The sequence below is a fragment of the Mastigoproctus giganteus genome, chromosome 11, assembly GCF_048544385.1.
Source record: "Mastigoproctus giganteus isolate SK-2022 chromosome 11, ASM4854438v1, whole genome shotgun sequence".
Lineage (NCBI taxonomy): Eukaryota > Metazoa > Arthropoda > Arachnida > Uropygi > Thelyphonidae > Mastigoproctus > Mastigoproctus giganteus.
In genome coordinates this window covers 121,159,795-121,182,213 of record NC_143585.1, presented here as the reverse complement: position 1 = coordinate 121,182,213, position 22,419 = coordinate 121,159,795, and the positions used below count along the sequence as shown (strand labels likewise).

The 22,419-nt window shown below is 38.4% G+C and overlaps 1 protein-coding gene across 2 annotated transcripts in view; it reads right to left on the bottom strand.

The window, feature by feature from the left end:
• Positions 1 to 22,419, bottom strand: part of FipoQ (F-box/LRR-repeat protein FipoQ) — a 177,943-nt gene that overhangs the window by 77,770 nt on the left and 77,754 nt on the right. Inside the window, exon 1 of one of the 2 annotated variants that reach the window (XM_090385258.1) lies at positions 14,496 to 14,674. The exons of the other annotated variant lie outside the window; for it this stretch is intronic. Within the exon in view, the coding sequence (XP_090241384.1) occupies positions 14,496 to 14,618 (123 nt within the window). The 5' untranslated portion in view covers positions 14,619 to 14,674. Of the gene's footprint in view, positions 1 to 14,495; positions 14,675 to 22,419 lie in introns of those variants that run through there. 2 annotated transcript variants of the gene reach the window in all.

The following is a 22,419-nucleotide window of genomic DNA, read 5'->3' as shown; positions in this document are numbered from 1 at the left end:
AAAACAAATAGTATTACATTACATTTACTACACTTATTACATTAATGATTTCTTTTAAAATAAATAAATGCACAAGGCATAATACTTTAAGAGTTTGGTATCTATATAATATCGGTGTTTAGATACACCATAGATAACTCTTAATAAACTATAAAGTAGTTGTTGTAGGCATCATTTGCTGTTTCTCATATTGTGCTCTGCCTTCACGACGAGTTGCCATGATATTGCACTACTTCGAATAAGTAACTCTTCACTAATAGAGAAGACTATTGTTACTTATTCTCAGTTGAGTACCACCACCCAGACAGCACTGTTTCACGGCTATTGGCCGATCATCAGCCGATCATCTCTCATATTGTGTGATTAACTTCACAACTGGGTCGTCATGTCTGCATTACCAGGGTACCTGCCCACCCACAACTGAGAATAAGTAACAATAGTCTTCTCTATTAGTGAAGAGTTACTTATTCGAAGTAGTGCAATATCATGGCAACTCGTCGTGAAGGCAGAGCACAATATGAGAAACAGCAAATGATGCCTACAACAACTACTTTATAGTTTATTAAGAGTTATCTATGGTGTATCTAAACACCGATATTATATAGATACCAAACTCTTAAAGTATTATGCCTTGTGCATTTATTTATTTTAAATATTGACATCTACACCTCTTGGCATCTCTCATATTGTGTGATTAACTTCACAACTGGGTCGTCATGTCTGCATTACCAGGGTACCTGCCCACCCACTGATGATCGGCCAATAGCCGTGAAACAGTGCTGTCTGGGTGGTGGTACTCAACTGAGAATAAGTAACAATAGTCTTCTCTATTAGTGAAGAGTTACTTATTCGAAGTAGTGCAATATCATGGCAACTCGTCGTGAAGGCAGAGCACAATATGAGAAACAGCAAATGATGCCTACAACAACTACTTTATAGTTTATTAAGAGTTATCTATGGTGTATCTAAACACCGATATTATATTAATGATTTCATATCATTTTGTGCTTGTACTTCAATTTAATTTTGTTTTGTATTTTGTTATTTGTGATCTTTTAAAATTACATCATTTAGATATAATGCCGTCCATGTAAATGATTTATGAAGAAAAAATATATATATTAAACTTATACATTTAATTTTTATTTCGGGGTGCGTGCTAGTCCATTTTAGTAAAATAATGGTTCGCGACCAAAAAAAGTTTGGAGACCACTGCTATATATAATAACAATAAATTACACTATTAACCATGTGAAATTATTAACAAAAGCTTTTATTAAACTCATATAGAATACAATATATGAGTTTAATAAAAGCCATACAAGCTCAGGTTTTTACACTAAATTGTTAGCAGGTGACATTTTAGGATTCTTACCAAACCCCATCATCAGACCATAAATGATATGGAGGGAGTCATTTGTCATTTGTATGAACTTTGTCAAATGGCCACCCGGGCTTCCGCCCATATGCCATCGATGCTCAGCTTCAGCTACAACCTTTAAATAATTAGTTTAGGTTCAAAACAAATAAAACATGATGGTGGAAGAAACGACTTTTGGCCTTGCAGTGCGGACAGCGTCTCCGCCCCATCCAGGAAAAAGGTCAACCACCCTCCAGCTTAATAGAGCGGGCATCTCTCACCCCACAAGCCCAACTCAGACAAAGCGGCAGGAGAGTCTTGCTCTCCCTTAATATCTTAAAACAACTCAGCAATTACAATTCATTAGTTAAACTGTACTAGTAACATTATGTCACCCTCCACAACACGGGAGCCAAAACACATCAATCACTCACAGGGAAAAGGATGCCCGATCCACGACCCAGCTTCTGATACTGGCTACATCCGGGCACTGGAGAGAGCAACCGTCCCCAAGTCATGCAGCAATCACAAAGGATGTTCTTCCCGTTTCTAGAGGGTCTCCTGAGCACATCCGCACCATCTCAGGTACCGTAGGCCGTTCTATATCTAACGATTTCAATTGCGCTGAGATAGTCAGGACACTTCTTGTCCACGGCAGAGTGTCCAGAAGGACATTTTCGCCTCACACAATTAATACACTTTGGTGATTCATTCTTCTTGCTGCATATCTTAAAGGAATGGCCACCTGCAGCGCAATGACCACATACAACATCAGCCACGCAGTACCTCGCCACACGGTCGTAATTCATACATTTATAGCACTTTATTATTGAGAGGCATCAAAACGTCCCTCACCCTGTAAGAATACCATCAATGAAAACCCTATCTCGAGCCATCGGAAGTCTTCTGATGATTCCAGTAGTTTAAATAATAAAGTTAAAGCCAGACGATCCTCTGGCTTTATTCTTAGTCAGGTTAACCACCTTACTATACAACTGTATCTGTGAAATTCCACAATCTGCTAGATTTCTATCTTACAGCTCCTGGAGGAAGTGTTATTTAGTGACTTCTTTACTAATGTCAAAGATCACAACCTCTGATGGGCCTAAAAGCAACAATCTTCGCTTTGGGAAGAGTAAGTCTTACTTCTTCAACCAAAGATTCTTTAATTTGATCATTAGAAGCAAATCTCTCAGATATAGACTTCCCAATAATGGTTCTTGACTTTATACATTTCTCAGCAGAAGATTTCACAGCCTGTGCATATGACTTCACCTCATTCACTTGATTATCAAGTGCTGTCACTCTTTTACTCACATCCTTTTCATAATCATAAAAGCGTGACGGTCAGAGTGGAGGCTCTTGACCTTCAAGAGCCTCCACTCTGAATCTTATTCCTTCCGACTCAGCATGAACTTCCATCACTACGTCCTCGATATAATCCGAGTGGTGCAAGACTCTTTTCACCGCACTTGGCAGAATTTTCCATTGCTCTTCCATGAGTAGCTGGGGCTCTGTATCAACAGATTAATGCATGCATTTCTTCGAAGGCACAGCATCATCTTCTGATTCTTAATCAGAGGACTCTTCCTCAATCAAAGGACCTTTCGAACTCGTCGAAGGCACTGATCGAGGATCTTTTCTTGTTGGCTCTTTCGAGTGAGACCTTATTACTCTTCCAGAGGTCCCTGGAATCCCCAGGGCTCTTCCAATATCCTGAAGAACCACAACAGGAGGGTATTCGGAAACGTGAGTCTGCATCTTCTGCTCTTCGGCAGAAGACCTGGAGGCGATTCTCCTCCTAGTCATAATGTAATCTAATTAAACTATATATAAATCTACACTGAGTGGACAGAAATCACGAGATACCAACCTGGTAATGGGTAGGTCCATCTTTCGTCCGGATAAGGGCAGTCACATGACAAGGCATTGAGTCCATTAGTTCATGAAAGTGCTCCACAGGCATTTCCATCCACGTTTGCTGCACCGCTGTCCATAATTCTGTTGCATTCATGGGTGGAGGATCCAAAGCTCAAACGGACCTTTCCACACCATCTCAAAGAGGCTCATCAGAGTTCATATCCGGTGAATGGGGAGGCCATTCTATGATGGTAGAATCACACCATGTTTTAGTTAACACGGCTCTGAGGGGATGTGCATTGTCCTGCTGGAAGAGTACATTGCCCTGTGGGTGCACGATGAACATGAAGGGATGCAGATGGTCTGCAAGGATGGACACGTAACAGAGATACGTCTAGATGTACCAGAGGTCGCAATGTGTGCCAGCTGAATACGCCCCAGACCATTACTGACCGTCCACCTGCCTGAACAGTTCCTTGTTGACATGACAGGTGCATAGCTTCGTGCAGTTTCTGCGAGATACGCAGTCTCCCGTCAGCTCGAAATAACTGGAAATGAGACTCATCGGAAAAGGAGACCCCTCTCCAATCATCCACGGTCCAGTGCCGATGTTCTTTTGCCCAGTCGAGGGGTAGTTTTGTGTGTCGCGGTGTTAGCAATGGGACTCTGGTGAGTCGGCGGCTCCCATAACCTACTACGGCTAATGATCGCCTGATGGTCTTGGTGGAGACGGTTCTGGCACCTCTCTTGTTGAAATCCGGGGTGATTTTTGCCACTGTCGCTCTGCAACTGGCTGAAATGATGTGAGACAGATGTCGATGGTCACGTTCTTCCACCACCATTCTCTGCCCACAGCACTGTCCACGATGATATGTTATTCTGGAAATGGCGTATTCCCTATACACTCTTGATACTGTCGAACGGGGATGGTGCAATATCTGTACCACCTCCGCAATAGGGTGGCCCATGTGTCGGGCACACACTATCAACCTTCTTTCAAAGTTGGTTAACTCACAACGTTTATCCTTACTGACATCGAATTACCATCTAATGAATGCAGTGATGCAATGTACCTATATACCTGCCAAGCTGTGGGTTCGTCCACTAAGGAGAGGGGTGACAGCGTCGCATTGCCCAGGAACAGGTATCCAGTGAATTCTGTCCTTTCAGTGTATATTAATGTAGCAGAAGTGAGACAAAGTTCAAACAAACTAAACGTGGACCTAACAAAATAGCTCACATTTCATGTGAAATCATTAACAAAATAACTTTTATTCAACTCATGTAGAATACAAGCTGAAGTTTCTACACTAAATTGTTAACAGGTGACATGTCAGGATTAACTCACAAAACCAAATCCCATCACCAGACCATAAATGCTATGGAGGAAGTAGAAGAATATTTAACAACTATGTAAAATAAATTGATACACAATTAATCAGAAGTAATGAAAACTTAAAACCATTAATGGATACCAGCCAGCCACAGAGCCGTAGGTAAGTACTGTACAGTTTTTAGGGATCATTACCGTTTATCTTGTAGATTATCATGGTTATAGTTTCCAAGTACCACATCATATTGTCTTATAACCAATGCTGTAGTCATAAAATTAGCAGAAGGTAAACTCTGTGATTACTGTGAACCTTAGGTATGCGGAGAGTATATTGTGCTTCGAGTTCCAAAAATATACATATATACCACAGGATATACAGTATATATACACACACGGCATATTTACTTACTTATATATACAGCATATATATATTAAAAATAATAAAACTTTTAAGTATTGCCTAAAAATCAGATGCTAATAAATTTATTTCTTAATTTTCAGTAAATATTTTAATAATATTTATTTTTTCAAGTCTTTCAAAAACCAGAAGGTATACACTATTCACCTAAAAAAATCCAGAGGATACACCGCATATCCCGCGTATATCCTCCACTACACCCCTGCTAATAATGTAATCTAAAAATTAGTATTAGTAATGGCCGCATGGTGAAAGAAAGCCTATGGCATATGCTGCACCAGCCATCGGCTTCTGTGGCCATAATGCACCTCCCAAAGTTTTTGCATTTTACTCTGATCCAAGCCCGAGGCGAGATTCGAAACTGCGACCTTTGGGTTGCCAGGCAGGCACTTTACCCATCAGCTAGCCAGGCCGGCGGCCTTTTTCACAATGTGATAGAGTGAGTCGGTGTCCGGCGAGGATAGCATAGTTTTTCTTCCAGAAAATTCTAGTTTTTTGTTCAACAAACAGAAAATCGAGCACACAACACATGCGATTGACAGGCATATTATATACGGTGACACATAGCCTAAGTTGTTGGCACACCTAAAACCCTACAACAACAAAGAGAATTGCAAAGAAAAGCAGCAAATATTTATTTCCTTATATTAACAGTAGCAGGAAGGAGTAGAATAACATTGGTTCACATGATCAATACTTTAATTGTTGATAATCCGGCTCAAGTGCTGACAATTTTGCATCTGCATTCACAAGAGGAATTCTTTGAGGAAGGTGAGGCCAGAAGTTTATCAAACTCTAACAACGGCACTATATGATTTTCTGATAACTGAAAGAAAATTTTAAGAAAAATTGTTGAAGCCAAACATAAAAAAAAGGCGCGTGGGGTGGGTGGAATCTACCAATTAAATTGAGGGAGGCAACAAAGAAGGTAAGCAAACCCTTAGCCAAAATTCTGAGAGCATCTTTGGATTTGGAGTAGGGGATGTCCTTACGGATTGGAGATGTGCAAATGTATTACCAATTCAAAAAGGAGAATCAAAGGGTGACATGAGTAATTACAGACCTGTTAACTTACCTTCTGTTTCAGAGAAAATAATGGTGTCGCTGGTTAAAGAAGTAATGCAAAACCCTCTAGATAGGAGTGCAATTATACTGCAGTCACAGGATGGAATTGTTAAGGGGGTTTGTCTGACCAATTTGGATACTATGATTCAGTGACCAAGGAACTGGATACAAAAAATAATTTTGATATCACATACTTAGATTTCATAAAAGCTTTTGATACTATTGAACATAATAAAAGTGCTGGAAAATTACAGCAGCGTGGTATTTAGGGAAAATTACTGTTATGGATAAAGAGATAGTTGAGTAGGAGAACACAGAATGTTTATAAATGGACACTGCTCTTCATGGATTAATGTTATTAGCGGAGCCTCCTCACAGGGTTTGGTGCTGGACCATTTTTGCTGTTTTTTTGCATTTATCAATGATATCGAGGAAGGTACATCAGGCTTAATGTCTAAGTATACAGACGGTGCAAAGGTTGGAAGGGTGGTTAATGACAGTCATCAAGGTATGCTACTGTAAACAAATCGAGAAAATTTAAGCTGATGGATTGAGAAATGGCAGTTCAATGTTGACAAATGCAAGGTACTGCACATGGGTAGCAGTAATCCCAAATTATATTAAAGTAACAACTGAGTGCTACTACACTCAGGGTAATGGAAAATGAAAAAGACCTGGTAGCAGGGCTGTAGTGGAGGATATGCGCAGGGGCGGCGCTATATTAGCAGCTAGCTACTGGCGCCCTAGGCAAATCATGAAGTTTGTTTGTTTGTATTGAGGTTTAATGGCGCATGGACTACGCCAGTCATAATGCGCCTGTTCATATGGCGTGGTGACACAACGGTCCCAAGGAAGACAACAGACGATCTGAGACCATGATGGACTTTCATCCAGACTAGACAGTCATGAACTTGACCGCCACACCATCAAACGGACAACTATCTGATGATTGGAGTTTGAAAGGTACCATTGGATTGAATTAAACCCCTGGATTGGACACCAGCCGATGTCGATGACAGAGGCGCCAAATGGGGATCCTATCTGTGCTCAATTGTACAGTCACTTTCGACCCCATTCCTTCCCCTTTCTTCGCCTTCACCTGATTGACTGAGTGTACATTGAATGGTTGGGGATGCCTTTGCCTATAGCCCCTTACTCTTACTTTCATTCCCCCTCTTCTTCTGTACACCCTGTACTACCTCACTCTATCTAATCGCTGCTTTTTTTAAATTAATTAATTTATTTTATTATTATTTATTTATTTATTATTATTTTTATTTTTTATTTTTATTATTTTTTATTTTATTTTATTTATTTATTTATTTTTATTTTTTTATTTATTTTTTTTATTTATTTTTTTATTTTTATTTATTATTTTTTTTAACTTTGTCTCCGCTCAGGAAGCTGAGGCGACCCTGACGGAGACTAGCCAGAGAACCATGGGCAGCCTGGCTACCTCCTAGTGGTGTGTGCGGGCAACGTGGGGTTCCACCAGGGGCCCTGCGGCCAAATGCCAGGACACACAACAGAACCCAACACAAAACTACACATTCAACACACAACACTTTTCTGGCATTTACAGTGTTCTGTATTTCTTCACAGTGTACATATGGCGCAGATGTGGGAAACCACAGGTGGCGCCCGACCCTAACACTATGCACACTATATGGCGTGGTATATTTCAGGAGGGTTTACTTTGGATTTCAATTGTTCCTTTTAACATGATTCACACGTCCTTGTGTTAGTCTGTTGCTTATCTTTAAGAAAGTTGAAAACATCAATCTGTGAAGTCATGTTTATTTTTCGAGAGGTCTGTTAGCGTCATGTGTCCCATAAATATCTTTGAAGGCTTGTTTGCGTTCATTTGCATATGTAGGACAGTCTATTAATATGTGTTGAACTGATTGGACAGTGTCACAAGTCTGGACAAATCATGAAGTCAACGCCCCCAAAGCTCCAAGGGAAGTATAGGCTGAGGTCAATACTTTTATTTGGCCTAATGATAGCACTGGCCCTGGGTATACGCCGTATATCCTTTGTTTTTTTTTTTTAGGTGAATAGAGTATACTTTCTGGTTTTTGAAAGACTTGAAAAAACAAATATTATTAAAATATTTACTGAAAATTAAAAAAATAAATTTATTAGAATTGAATTCTTTTAGGCAATACTTATAGTTTTATTATTTTTAATATATACGCCGTATATCCTCTGGAATTCGATTAATAAGCCTGATATGCACAGTATATCCTCTGCTTTTCGTCACATTCACGAAGTATTCTGTTAATTTTACGATTACAGCACTGCCTGGTAGTAATTGTGCAGCCAGATATGATGCAGTGTAAAGATACAGTTCTCAGAGCAGTGTAGACAGGCTGCCAGGAGTCAATGATATAGAGCAGGGGTGGGCACGCCTGAGATCAATGAGAGCCGCATTCTGGTTTTTCATATATTATAAAGAGCCACACCATAGTTACCTAGTTTTAAATACACAAATTCAAATTTAATTTAATTTAATTTATATGATTACATATTCTACACAAGTCTTAAGTGCTATGTAAAATATACATATATAAGAAAATATAAATAAGAGAAAGAAAATATAAAATAATTATTTCAAAATTTTAATAATAAAAATTAAATATAATAAAAATGCATTAATAAAAAGTATAACGTTTAACGAAGACCTTTGGTCAAATCTTTGAAATTTGGCGTAAAATTCGTTAAAGCCATTCGCAGCAATTCAGTGAGATGAATGATTGGTCAACTGTGAGCAATATTTCGACTTCACGAACTTCATTGTGGAGTACAAAGATTCACAGAAATATGTTGTACCAAAAATTGAAATTAGACGGTAAGCAGCTTTCTTTAAATGTAGATATTTTGATTTTGACATGAGTTTCCAAAATTCAATTATAGAAGTAGATTTGTGCTGCATTTGCAATGCCTGATCCTCTTTCATCTCTAATAACTCCAATTCCCCAGCCGCTTTTTCAACAAGTATTATTTCAGAAATTGGAAATCCATCTTCAATAATATCACAAATAAATGGGTTCACAAAATATGCAAATGTAGATTTCAAACTTTTCAAATCTTCAAACCTATGTTTGAAATCTGCTTGCAATTCTTCCAATTTTTCTTTGTATCCGTCTAACTTTTCTTCTTTAATATTAATTATATTTGCTTTTACTCGTGGAAAATTATTAAATATTTTGTTCTTAAGATCGTACACAAAAAACCGAAGTTTAGCTTCAAAACTAAATACAGTTTGTGACAGATCAATAATAATTTTTTCCTTTACTTGTAAAGCCAAATTAAGTGTTTGCAAATGTTCTGTAATGTCTGTAAGGAACATTAAGTCAGAAAGCCAAGTTTCATTTTCTAATTCTGGGTATTTTTTTCCTTTTTCTTTTGTAAATGTTATGATAGGATTTATGAGTTCCACAAAACGGCTCAAAACATTGTAAGTTGACAGCCATCTTACAACACACCATAGGGATAAATCACTGGGCAATTCATCTGTTTCGTCATTCACCCGCAACTCTTCTAAAAAGTTCTTAAATTGATGATGTGTTTTGGCATTTGTTCTAATTAAATTCACAATCTGCAAAACATCTTCCACACATTGTCATATTTAAAGTACTTCGCTATGAGATGCTCACGGTGAATTATGCAGTGAAGAGGTAAGAAACATGGAATTTTAGGATCGTTGTTTAAAAGACTAATGAGACCTTGGTTTTTCCTTATCATTGCAGGAGCTCCATCAGTCGCAACACTTACAAGTTTATCACGAGGCAATTCAAACCTGTTCATTACTTCATCAAGCGCATTTCTAACATAGATACCGCAAGTTGTTTCGATAAGAGCTACTAGGTCTAACATTTCTTCCTTCATATTTACATCTACAGAAACATAGTGGACAAAAACGGCCAATTGTGGAACATCCTGAATGTCTGTATAGACTCGTCGAGAGCTAAACTAAATGCTATACAATTTTTTAAATCACACATCAAACTATTTTCAACATTTTTACTAATTGCACCAATACAATGCTCAGTTGTACGGTGTGACATAGGAACCTGTGTGATCAATTTATGCAGTTTTGTGTTATCTGGATCCAAAACTTTAACCACTTCTTCCAAGTTTCTTTTAATAAATTCTCCTTCTCCATATGAACGTTTGGCACGAGCAATATTCCAAGCTATCAAAAAACTAGCTTTGTTTGCTCTGTCATCTTCACAACTAAAAGAAGACAAGAGTCCTTGTTGCTTATGAAGACCAGATTGCAAGGACTTAAGTTTCTCTGTTCGCAATTTTGAATTCAGTGGATATTGAGTTGAAAAGTGGCGATGACTTACTTCGTAATGTCGACGTAAATTGCTTACTTTGTAGTTTGCAATTGTAACTTTACAAATAAGACATGACTTTCCGTTATTGTCAATAAAAGCAAAATTCTCTACCCATTCTTCTTGAAAGATTCTATTTTCTTGTTCGTGTTTTCGTTTTTTGATATTTTCTGAGGTCATGTTATCAAAAAATTTAAATAAATTTAATTCCAAAGTCTGAAATTGAAACTGTTATGGGAGGTTTGGTCGCATTTTCTACCCACTCCCGGTTTAGTGTTGCACAAGTCCGCTGATGGCGCCAGCAGTGTAAATGCACACAGATTTATTTATAATCAAAATAAAAATAGAAAAATATCTAGACATAAAAAAAAAAAAATAAAATAAACACAGCATAAAATCCATATAACAAAATATTAGTTACTTAGTTAATTTAACAACATTCAGTGAAAGAAGTTCTGAATTAATAAAAAAAATGGATTTAAATTTTCAATGCGAGCCGCACTTAACTCAACGAAGAGCCGCATTTGCCCACCGTTGATATAGAGGAACTGCTAGCAGGGATAATGACGTTATTATTAAATTTTATATTACAAGGCAATTCTTAGGCTGCATCTTAAGTGCTGCATATAGGTCTGGAGGCGCCTTATTTTATGAAGATGTAGGTCTGCTGAAACGGGTGCTGAGAAGGGCAACGAGATTAGTGAAGGGAACAAAAGGGTAGTCTTATCAAGTAAGGCTTCAGCAAATTGCAGCATCTAGAGACTAGTCACCTGCAATGTGATCTGATAGGTTTGAATGGTATGAGCAAGCTCAATATTGATGGTATTCTTCCTCCTTCTCAGACTACACACAGGAGGGGCATGAATTCAAATTGAGGAAGAATGGTTGCGTGGTAATTTGCCTTCTGCCAGTGGGTGGTAGATTGTTGAAACAAACTTCCATCTGTTGTAGAAGTGGATAGTTTGAATAAATTTAAGGACGAATATACAAATTATTTGGGAGAGGATGACAGTAAATGTATTTTTATTTATTTATTTTATTTTTTTGATTGATGCTTCATAAGCTTACTTTCTTGCATGGTTTGCCACTACAGCGCAGAAAATGTGGGATGTGAATTAACTGGAAGTAAAGGTAATATGAGCAGGAGTAATCTACAGATCAGAAGATTGTGATGATTATGATGAACGGGTGAGCAATTGCGAATATTTTATTATGAATGATTTCAAATCCGCTAATTGACTGGGGCAATTTGGAGGGAACTCCACCAGTGAGAACAGATTTTAAAAATAATCTGCATGACTATTATTTGTATCAGAATATTAGGGAAAGTATCTGGGTGGGGGGGAATATTCCTGATCTGATTATCTCCCATAAATCAGGTGACATCATGGGACTAAAATTACACACCATCACCTAAGAGCCATCGCACAGCTCTAAATTGGATGATGAGGGGTGCTTCCTGGCCTGTGACAAATGTATGGGTTTCAATTTCAGGAAAGACAATTTGAGTGCTACCTAGCCTGTGACGACTGGGCAGACAGCTCACACAGTCCAATTATTTTAAAATTTATGGTATATCTTCAAAGCTAAAACCACAATAGCCTTGAAAGCGCATATATGTTAATAAAATTTATTGTACAAGGAGGATTCCAAGATGGATGAATAATGAACTAACGAGTTTAATAGCGGAGAAAAAGGTCGCATGGAAAAGTTTAGGCTGGCCAACGCAGACTACGAGAAATCGTGGCTAAGGGAGCAAAGAACAGAGCCAAGAGTTTTCCCCGTAAGTAAACACTAAGAAGGAAACAGCGAATCAGATGGAAGCCTTATATAAAAGATTGGGAAATATTCGCTATTACAAATGATTCGAGAACTAGGCAATAAATTCAAATTACGAGGGAAGAGGTGCAGCCTGGATTGCAGGAAGTTTTATTTTAACAAGCGAGTTGTTGATTACTGGAATAAGTTTCCTCCATAGGTGGTTGAAACTGACGACTTGGGGAGCTTCAAAGCTCTGCTAGATAGACACCAACGTGAGGAGGGAGTTAAGGCTCGAGACTACAGTCCTGCATCACGCAACAAAACATTGTTCAGGGCAGAAGGCGTTGGTCACACAGGAAGTGTCTATTGTCAGAGATACGGGAAATATATTTTACAAAAAAAGAATAGGTAAAATCGGAAACGCAGTGTATCCTATAATGCGCTTTCATGCAAAGCCTTATTGGTGCCCCCCAAAAAATTAATAAATAATTGTTGACAATTATTTTAATATATTTCATAATGGTTAATGGACACATAACAAAATACATTTTGGAATTAAAAGAGTTATGTTCTAACAAACTACAACAAAACACGTCTTTTATCAGAGTGTTTATTATTCTGTTTCTCATACACATTTCGGAGTATAAGTCGACTCAACTTAACCTTTACCTTGTGTGTTTGCCTTGAAAATTCGTCCTTAGTCATATACAGTATTTGCCGTTTAAGTCGAGTTCCTTTTTTACAGTCATCTCTCCATGCCAAAGTATCACTGTCAACTTTCTAATTCCATTATTTCTACTCTTTTAAAAGTTTACATTGTGACATTTTATTTCATTGCTCAGTAAACTATAAATAAAGCGATAAGCGTATGCAGTACTGTACTAGTTTATGTAGCAGGTCACGAAACCAAAACTACAGGCATTGATGACGAAGTAACATCGCTCATCAGGGGCGTATGCATGGTGAGGGCATAGGGGACATATGTCCCCCTATGCCCATGCGTATAAGTGTTCCTAGGTCTATCTAAAAAAACACTCAAAAACTTGGTCGTCATGCCCCTCTCCTCCTTACGATGACACTTGGATACAATAGTGTCGCTCATTGAAGGTGGTGTGTATATATCGGAGACCTTGGTTACACTGGTCTACGTTTTATGAAAAGTCCTCTGATGTTTTACTACTTATAAGAAGTCTGACCTACAATATTTTTTACAAATAAAAAAATGAAAATATTGTTCGAAAATATAATTTTTTATTTTTACAGATTTTTTACATATACAGTATGTTACTTTTATACAAATAAAAATACATAAAAAGAGAAATATAAAAGGCAAAGTTCTCTTTGTCAGTATAGATGTGAGGGGGGGGTGCATGGCGACTAGACTTTTAAGGTTTTTTTTTTTTTAGAACGCCTCCTGCGTTCTGTTAATTTAATTTCAAATTTTTGGTTAAGGGGGCATATGCCCCCTCTGCCCACCCCTGAATACGCCCCTGTATTACAGAATGAAGGGAATGCCAAGATGAAATTAATTCCTGGAGCTCTCTCTCTCTCTCATGTTGAATATCTCACATGATCTCATTTTATAGGAAATGAAGCAAATATAGACCAACTTTTGATATACGTACAGTATTTAAAATGTATTGGCCTGTACAGTAGAATATAATTTAACATCTATAACAATACGTTGCCTCTACATAATGAATAGGCACAATTTGGCCACAGCAGCCCTTGTGTTGTTAAACCCAATAGCAACAACAACTCTGAGCGTGTTTGAACAATTACAAAAGCTCTCCTTCTCAGATAAATATCTGAATTTTCTATTTATACCCTGGACAACTACAGAAGGTCAGATGAGTCCACACGAGTGAATATAAGAAACAGAACCATATTTAGTAGTCACACGTGCTTGAACCACGGTCACTCAAAGTGCGTGCACTTTTGTACCCTCGCGCTCTACCGCTAGACTACGGAGCAGAGCCCTGCAAATGGGGGGGGCATTGTATGCGCCGCACCAGAGTCCCCCATCTAGGGTGGACCAATAGAGGAGCCATCAAAGTCTCAACATAAATAAACGAAGCCCCTTAACCCCTTTTGCATCCGGGTCCCAAAATACCTTTGCACAACCCTGCTATGGGAGGCATTAATTGAGTGTGGTAAAATTATAGATTCTCGCATTTAAATATATCATATACATTTTTTTTATTTATTGTGTGTGTTTCAGTTATTTATTTATTGTCAAAAGAAAAAAACCTATTGCAAATTCATGAGCAATAGGTTTTGCTCATGAATTTGCAATAGGTTTTTTGGTTTAGAATTTGCTTTTGGTTTATAAGAAATACACTGAATTTGACTCACCGCTGTCGGGACGTATACGTATCCTCCATTTTTGCTATATCCAGATTCCTTTTCTTTAATGCTCGAAATGGCAGCGGTAGACACATCTTGCGTGATGGCCCACATTGACAAACGACGATCCATTGTGTTACCTCCGCACTCTTTTATACAGGACAAGTTGGCAACCTTCTTCAGTTTTTTTCCCCCCTGTTATTTTATTCTGTAATTATAAGTTTCCGTACTTTTGTGCCAACACAGCGACAAAAAGAAAGGAAGAGAGAGAGAGAGAAAAAAAAAAAAAACGGAGTAACTTCCACTAAGAAGTAAACTTCTTACACTGCGTTCCGAACCTTCCCACTACTTGAGAACTCGTGCTATTTTTGTCCAAAGTTGATATTACAGCTCCTCTAGAGAAATGGGATGCATCGTAATATAAATGAAGTGCATTATACATATGCACAGCACAGCACACACTCGCACAAAGCTTTCCGAAATTACTTTTTTTAAATTACATAATTTTTTTGAATAAAAATATTCAGAAAAAATTTCATAGGCTCAAAAAAATTTGGAATGTAAGGTTTCTGAACTTCCACACGTTTATCGAGCATAATTAATATTCATTTATGTTTATGTATATAAGTCAAACCAAAGTTTGACTTATATACATAAACATATATACATCGTAGATGTGGGGGGCGGGGGAAATTCGAAGCTTCCCATTCAATAATAAATATATATACAGTATTATGAACAAGAGAGTTTGAAGGCAGTCACCAGAGGTGTTGTTTGAAAAATCTCTGTGGAAGATTTTTCTGGCATTTAATTCTCCCTCTTATACACTCGGTGTAATCCCCCCCCCCCCGCCAAAAAAAAAAAAAAAAACTACAGACCTGGTCAAAACCAAATTTATATAAATATGTTGGATTTCATACTTTTTTGTCATTTATTAAATTTAATTCAATTCATGATCCTATTGCTTAAAATTTTCATTATTTCGTAATTCGTTGTTCGCCTAAAACTGGAATTGTGATTTTTGTAAACTATTTCAGCTTTTAAAAGAACGACGATATCGTCAAATGAATTGGTACTGCTAATAATCGATAGCGAAATAGTGACAGTAAGACACTGTTATTATAAAGAATACGATTTATTATATATATATATTTATGCTACATAAAACATACATTTCAGTCTAATTATCCCTTAAATCTCCAGTGTTCTTCATCTTTGGAAGATCACCAAAATGGCCGAGGTCAGCGGTAAATTCATTCTGTAGACAGAACATTCCGGTCTGCTGAATCAACCTAGTCCACTGACTTTTAGTTTTTCTGTACTTATATAGTGCTGTTGACTTAAAAAAAAAAAAAAAAAAAAATAGAAAAAAAAATATATAAATGATGATAATAAAATAAATCAACTGTCTTCTGCTCGCGAACACACACACAGGGTGTTTCGTGACACTTGAACTGTACTTTTACGATCAATTCAGAACTTGAATCACAATGAATGAAAAAAAAAAAAAAATATATATATATATATATATATATTTTTTTTTTTTTTTTTTCGTTTTGTTTTGGGTTACACCCTACTTTGTGTTCCAACAAATATACATCTTATCCTTAAATAACAATACAACGGTAAACGTGTATTTAAAATCTTTATCAATACAATATAAAAGCAAAAATAATACTAAATTCTGCTAAATTCTGTAAATATAAAAATGAAAAATAAATTCTGAAAATTAAATGAAGTAATATATTTACATGCGTAATTTAGAATTGTTTTCGTCTAGATTTGGCATTGGCAAAATCATTAGAAACATCCATTCTTTCAGCTTCTTACGCTTCTATGCTAAGCAGTGCTAGCGCTGATAGATGTTGTCACATGGTGTTTCTCGAATAATGCTTAATTAATTTTAATTTCGAAATTTCGAGAAAGAGCGTTTTATAATGGAATTAAATTCATCTGCTGTGCTGTGTGTCTTATGTCTGTTAATTGCGTGTGTTCTATGGTCGATTTGTCTCTTTTGCTGTACGAAAAACCGCAGATTCTGGGGGGAAGGGAGAACCTTGCTATCTATCCCTGAGACCGACTAACCCAGCTAAGGAGTGAAAAAAGCCCGTTCAAGTTCCTCGCGTCATCGACGGGATTCGAACTCAGGCCCTTTTCCCATCCGGTTGGGGAAGGACGGTGAAGATACCGCTGTGCTACCGCGCAGACCATGGATAAGTGGTAGTTTTTAGCATTCAGATTGCAATCTAGGGGTTTGAGGATTCCTGAAGATTCCCAGGAAAACATACCCCCATACAAAAACTCTCTCTCGCCACCTATCTGTTTCTGTTGGACCAGGACACTGGAGTGATTTCTCTCCGCGGTTTATCTCCATACCCTCCATCTATCATCCACAGAGCATATTAGGAAACGTGATTCATTGGAAAAGGAAACTTTTTTCGCTAATGGTCCAATGAAACCATTTATATGCGAACTTTAATAGGCATTGTTGGTGATAAGTGGTCGTAAGCATGGATACCTTAATTGGATGCCCACTCCGAAGAACAATATTCGTTGGATTATGATATTGGACATATCACAGTGCATTGCCTGGTAAAGTCCACTGTAAAAAAAACAAAAAAACCTTCATATTAGGGGCACCCATGACATATCTTATCTGCCCATAGGTATTAAGTGCTTAAGATGCCTGTGTGCTCTGTTTTTCTCTCGAGTTATCTGTTTTGCTAGATGAACAACCCGAATTTCCGGATACCCATGTGTTTTGGGAGAGGGAGGATAAACAAACTTTGTCGTCCATGACTGAGACCGATTAACTCAACCGAAGAGTGAAAAAATCTCAAAAATGTTCACTGATATTGATAGGATTCGAACCCGGGCCTTTTCCACACAGTGTGGGGAGGATGGTGATTATAATCACTGTGCTACCGTGCAGACTAAATCCACTGTCACAATGTACAGCAGGAACGGGCTGGGTCAAAAAATTTTACCAGCGAAAACAAATGAATTTATATCACAGGTCAGAATATAATATTGAAAATTACACTTGCCTCCGGTCGCTGGAGTTTCCTCAGTAAGTCTTATGGCTAGTCCACCTCTGGTACCAAGGCGGAGTTTAAATAACCTTCAGGAGTCGCCTTACATGCAACACAACATATATCCACATAGGTCAAAGTGAACTGTGAGAAAAACCATACGTCTGAAATTACAAGGCCTCCATAAATTGCGCGTATTCGATAATCGATTTGCCTGTTTTGATGGACGAAAAACCCGATTTTTCTGGGAAGGATTGTATTTTTCTTTATGCCTCAGATCGATTAACTCAGCCATGCAGTGATAAAAAGCCCATAAAAGTTCTTCACGTCATTGAGGATTCAAACCCGGGCCTTTTCCACCCGGTGCGGGGAGGTCGGTGACGATACCACTGTGCTACCCGACAGACAAACCCATGGTCAGCCGTTCCACCGTTTATCCTCTATGGTTGTTGTTGTGTCACCCGGTAATTTCTTACATATACCCATGTGTATTGTGTCTGTAAATTGCATGTGTTCTCTGGTCGATTCGCTTGTTTTACTGAATCCGTCTGCGCATGTAGCATAGTGATATCGTCACCGCCCTCCCCACACCGGGTGGAAAAGGCACGGTTCGAATCCCGTCGATGACGCGAGGAACTTTAATCGGCTTCTTTTACTGCGTGGCTGAGTTAGTCGGTCTCAGGGGTAGACAGCAAGCAAGGTTTCTGCCAAGAAATTGGTTTTTTATCCTTCCAGCAAAACAGGCAAATCAATCAGATAATATGCAATTTACAGACATAATACATGAATGGGTATTTGTATGAAATTACGAGTGACACTTATATAATAAATTAAATTGAATTGAATTGTTTTGTTGGACCCGTCTACAGCTCACACACGGTGGAAGCTACTACGTTCACCACAGTCCAGCGACTGCTGCTGTCCACTGTCTGTCCACTTTTGGAATATTTGAACTACAGCACTCCAAAAAAAAGCCGACAAAATTCGCAGTTCTCATAAAACTCTCAGAAGTGCGTAGTCTCCAGATGCTGCAATTTGCAGGACTGAAGCATTTCTTGGTAAGAGCATCCCTTTCTTCCCCTCACCAATCGTGTTAACTTTCTTTGCACCCGTTCCAGTAGTTCTACATCCTTCTTAAAATGAAGCCTCCAGACCTACAGGCAGAACTCAAGTGTGGCCTGACCATTGCCATATACAATGGAATAATCATCTCCTTATCCTTGCTAGCAATTTCCTATACACCATTGATAAAACCCATTGAGCTGTCCAGGTAGCCTGTATAAACTGTCACAGAACTTTATATCAGACTGCACAATTACCCACAAGGTCGTCTTCATTTTTATTACCCTGAGTTTAGTAAGTACCACACAGATGATATGTTACCCTGGGATTATTGCTATTCATATGCAGTACTTTGCATTTGTCAATGTTAAACTTCAGTTGCCACTTCTCAGTCCATCCGCGCAACTTTTCAAGATCCCCTTGCAACAGCGTACTGTCATTAACAACCCTGTCAACTTTTGTATCATCTGATAACTTAGATGTTAATAAATACAGAAAATAACAATGGTCCCAGCACCGAAACCTGTGGGACTTTACTAATAACCTTAGTCCATGAAGAGTACTACTGTCCATTGATAACACTCTCTGTCTTCTCTCACTCAACCATCCCTTTATCCATAGCAGTAACTTTTCCTTAATGACAGACTGCTCCAATTTGTACAGCAGTCAATTACGTGCAACAGTATCAAAAGCTTCCTGAAATCCAAGTACAATGTATATGGCATTAAAATTATTTTTTTTTGCATCGAGTTCCTACGTGACTACTTCGTAGTACCCAATCAAATTGGTCAGATAAGATCTGCCCTTTAAAAATCCGATCTATGACTGATGTATAAATGCACTCCAGATGGTCCTGCATTACTTCTTTTAACAAGAGACTCCATTATTTTCCCTGGAACAGAAGTGAAGCTAACAGGTCTATAATTATTCATGTCACCCTTTGAATTTCCTTCGTGAATTGGGAATATATATTCGCACATCTCCAGTCCATAGGAAAGTCCCCTGAATCCAAAGATGCTGTCATAATTATGTCTAAGGATTTGCTTACACCTTTTCTTCGTCCCTTAATATAATAGGATAGATCCTATTCACCCCAGGTGCTTCTTTTGTGTTCAACATCGGCCATTTCTCTTTCAGTTTCCTCTCAATTATTACAAAATCGTCCAACTCTCTGTTAGAATTTGATGCAAACTTCTAGCATCACCATCCCTTAACAATTCCTCATGCGTGATGGTAGATGCTAAATACTTATTCAGTCTGTCTGCATCCTGAGCAGGACCATCAACACTTAAATCATTGATATTAAGTGGACCAATGTGATTCAACCCCTTCCTTCTACTGTTAAAATAAGTAAAGAAGTCTTTGCTGCTTTTCTTGACATTCTCTCTCAGAAATTTCTCGTATATCTTGCTTCGCTTGCCTAACATCCTTTATGACTTTATTGCAAACTGGTTTATATCTACCATAGGCTTCTGTATCACCTGATAATTTATATTCTTGTAATACAGTACACTTTCTTTGATCCACTGGTACTTCTGCACCAGCTTCCATGGCGACCTGGTCATGGCCATAAGTAACTCTGTCTGTGTGAAGAACCCTGAATCCTCGATATACTGGAGTGTTTCTTGGGCACGGTGGCGTCGTTGACACGTGTTATCTATCACTCTGAAGTCTTTGGAAATGTATTTCTTGATGATGGCTACGAGGTCTTGGATGGCGAGCATGAATCCTTCTGTCTCGGAGTAGAGCTTCCCTTCAAGCCTTCTTCTTTTCGAAGAAGGTTTAAAGGGATTCATTGAGAGAAGAAATGAGTAGTTCTTCATATCCACGAGACAAGTTTGGAACTGTTGCCTTTAGAAACGGAGGATCACAAAAAGATGGTATTCGAAAAGGACGTGAGATGATTCTTCAGGTAACCCACATCGATAGGAAATCGATAGGATAGTTTTAGATTGTCTAAACTGGTAAAGTTTCGCATTAAACGAACCAAATCCAGTTAGTATATAGGAGGTAAAGAGTGACAGTAAAACCTATTTTCTGGTAGATAATGGAAATAGCGTAGTTTCATTGCAGACTAAATTTTGATGATGACTCGTGTTTCTGTAGAATTTCATCTATCCTGCCCTATGTCCAATAGTAAATTCCAGCGTCTCATTCATTCAGTTTTGCATTAACTTTGCGATTAACAATGATTCCCTGAAATTTCATAGAAATGACCCACGGATATAAAAACAAAGGCTTCTAAATACAACGTCGAGGTCCATTGGTAAAGCGACTGTCTGCGCGAGTAGCACAGTGGTATCGTCACCGTTTTCCCCACACCGGGTGGGGGAAAAATAAATAAATAAATGAAAGGGGCCGGGTTCGAAACCCGTCGATGATGTGAAGAACTTTAATAGGCTTTTTTCACTCTGTGGCTGAGTTATCAGTCTCAGGCGTAGATAGCAAGGTTTTTCCCCCAAAAACTGAGGTTTTTCATCAAAACAGGCAAATCGACCAAAGAACACACGCAATTAACAGACATAAGACACACAGCACGGCAGATGAATTTAATTATTCGGGTGGCGTAAAATAATAGTTTGGTTGGTTTGGTAAAGTGACTACGAGAATCTGTAGAGTTGGTGTTGATACTGTTTGGCACATGTGAACGCGGCCGATAGGTTAACAACACTGAATAGTTTATAATTTAATTTGTACAGTTTTAAGTTCAGTTCATCTAAACAAAAGGCTGGCCACATAAGTTGTAATTGGAATTGTAGCAGCTTAATAAAAATAAATGCAGGCTTTACTGTTCAGCCCCAGTGATGTCTGGTAATTTTGAGAAACATTGCAGTGAAACCCTTTATTTTTAAGAAAGTTTTTTAGATGCGCAGTAAAAGAAAAGCGATAGTTGACAATTACTACAGGGTGAGTTTGTTGTACCTGGGGAGTATGGCTTTGGCACACCTGGTGAGTATGGGATTGGCACACCCAGGGTCCTGAGCTGGATATTATCATTCTTCTTTATCTTGCCTACTCCCTTCTCTCTCTCTCTCTCTCTCTCCCTCGGAGTAATTCAGAATTTTGTTTTGGCTGATATAGCATAAGCCTCACGCTTCTTTGCACCATATGACTAATAATAATAATATAGGCGAAATATAGACCAATCACCTGGCTCCCAACAATGTACAAGATTCTGACCAGCTGCATAACCAGGAAGATATCAGACCACTTGGAGAGACAGAACATAATGGCCGAACAGCAGAAAGGATGCAAGCGGCTGACCAAAGAAAACAAGAAGCAATTAACCATACATGCCACGGTTATGGAGCAAGCCTACAAGAAGGGCAGCAACATGTACACAGCCTACATCGATTAACGCAAGGACTTCGACTCCGTACCTCATAGCTGGCTAATAGAGGCGCTGAGCATCTACAAAGTGAATCCGATAGTGACAACTTCCTAGGAGAAACGATGGCGAAATGGATTATCACCATTAAGGTCGAAATCATCACAACTAGGCCAATTCCCATCAGGAGAGGAATCTTTCAGGGAGATGCCTTGAGCCCATTGTGGTTCTGTTTAGCACTTAACCCACTATCCGCTATCCACCATGCTCAACAGTAGCAAGTACGGATATAACCTCAAAGAAGGAAGGAAGAACCTGTACACCATCACCCATCTGATATACATGGATGAAATCAAACTCTACGCGGGAACCGAGAAGCACCTCCAGCAACTACTCCAGATCACTGAAGAATTCAACAATGATATTAGGAAGGAATTTGGTCTAGACAAATGCAAGACCTACGGATTGCACCAGGGAAAATTAGTCAACCGAAACTACCAGCTGCAGACTG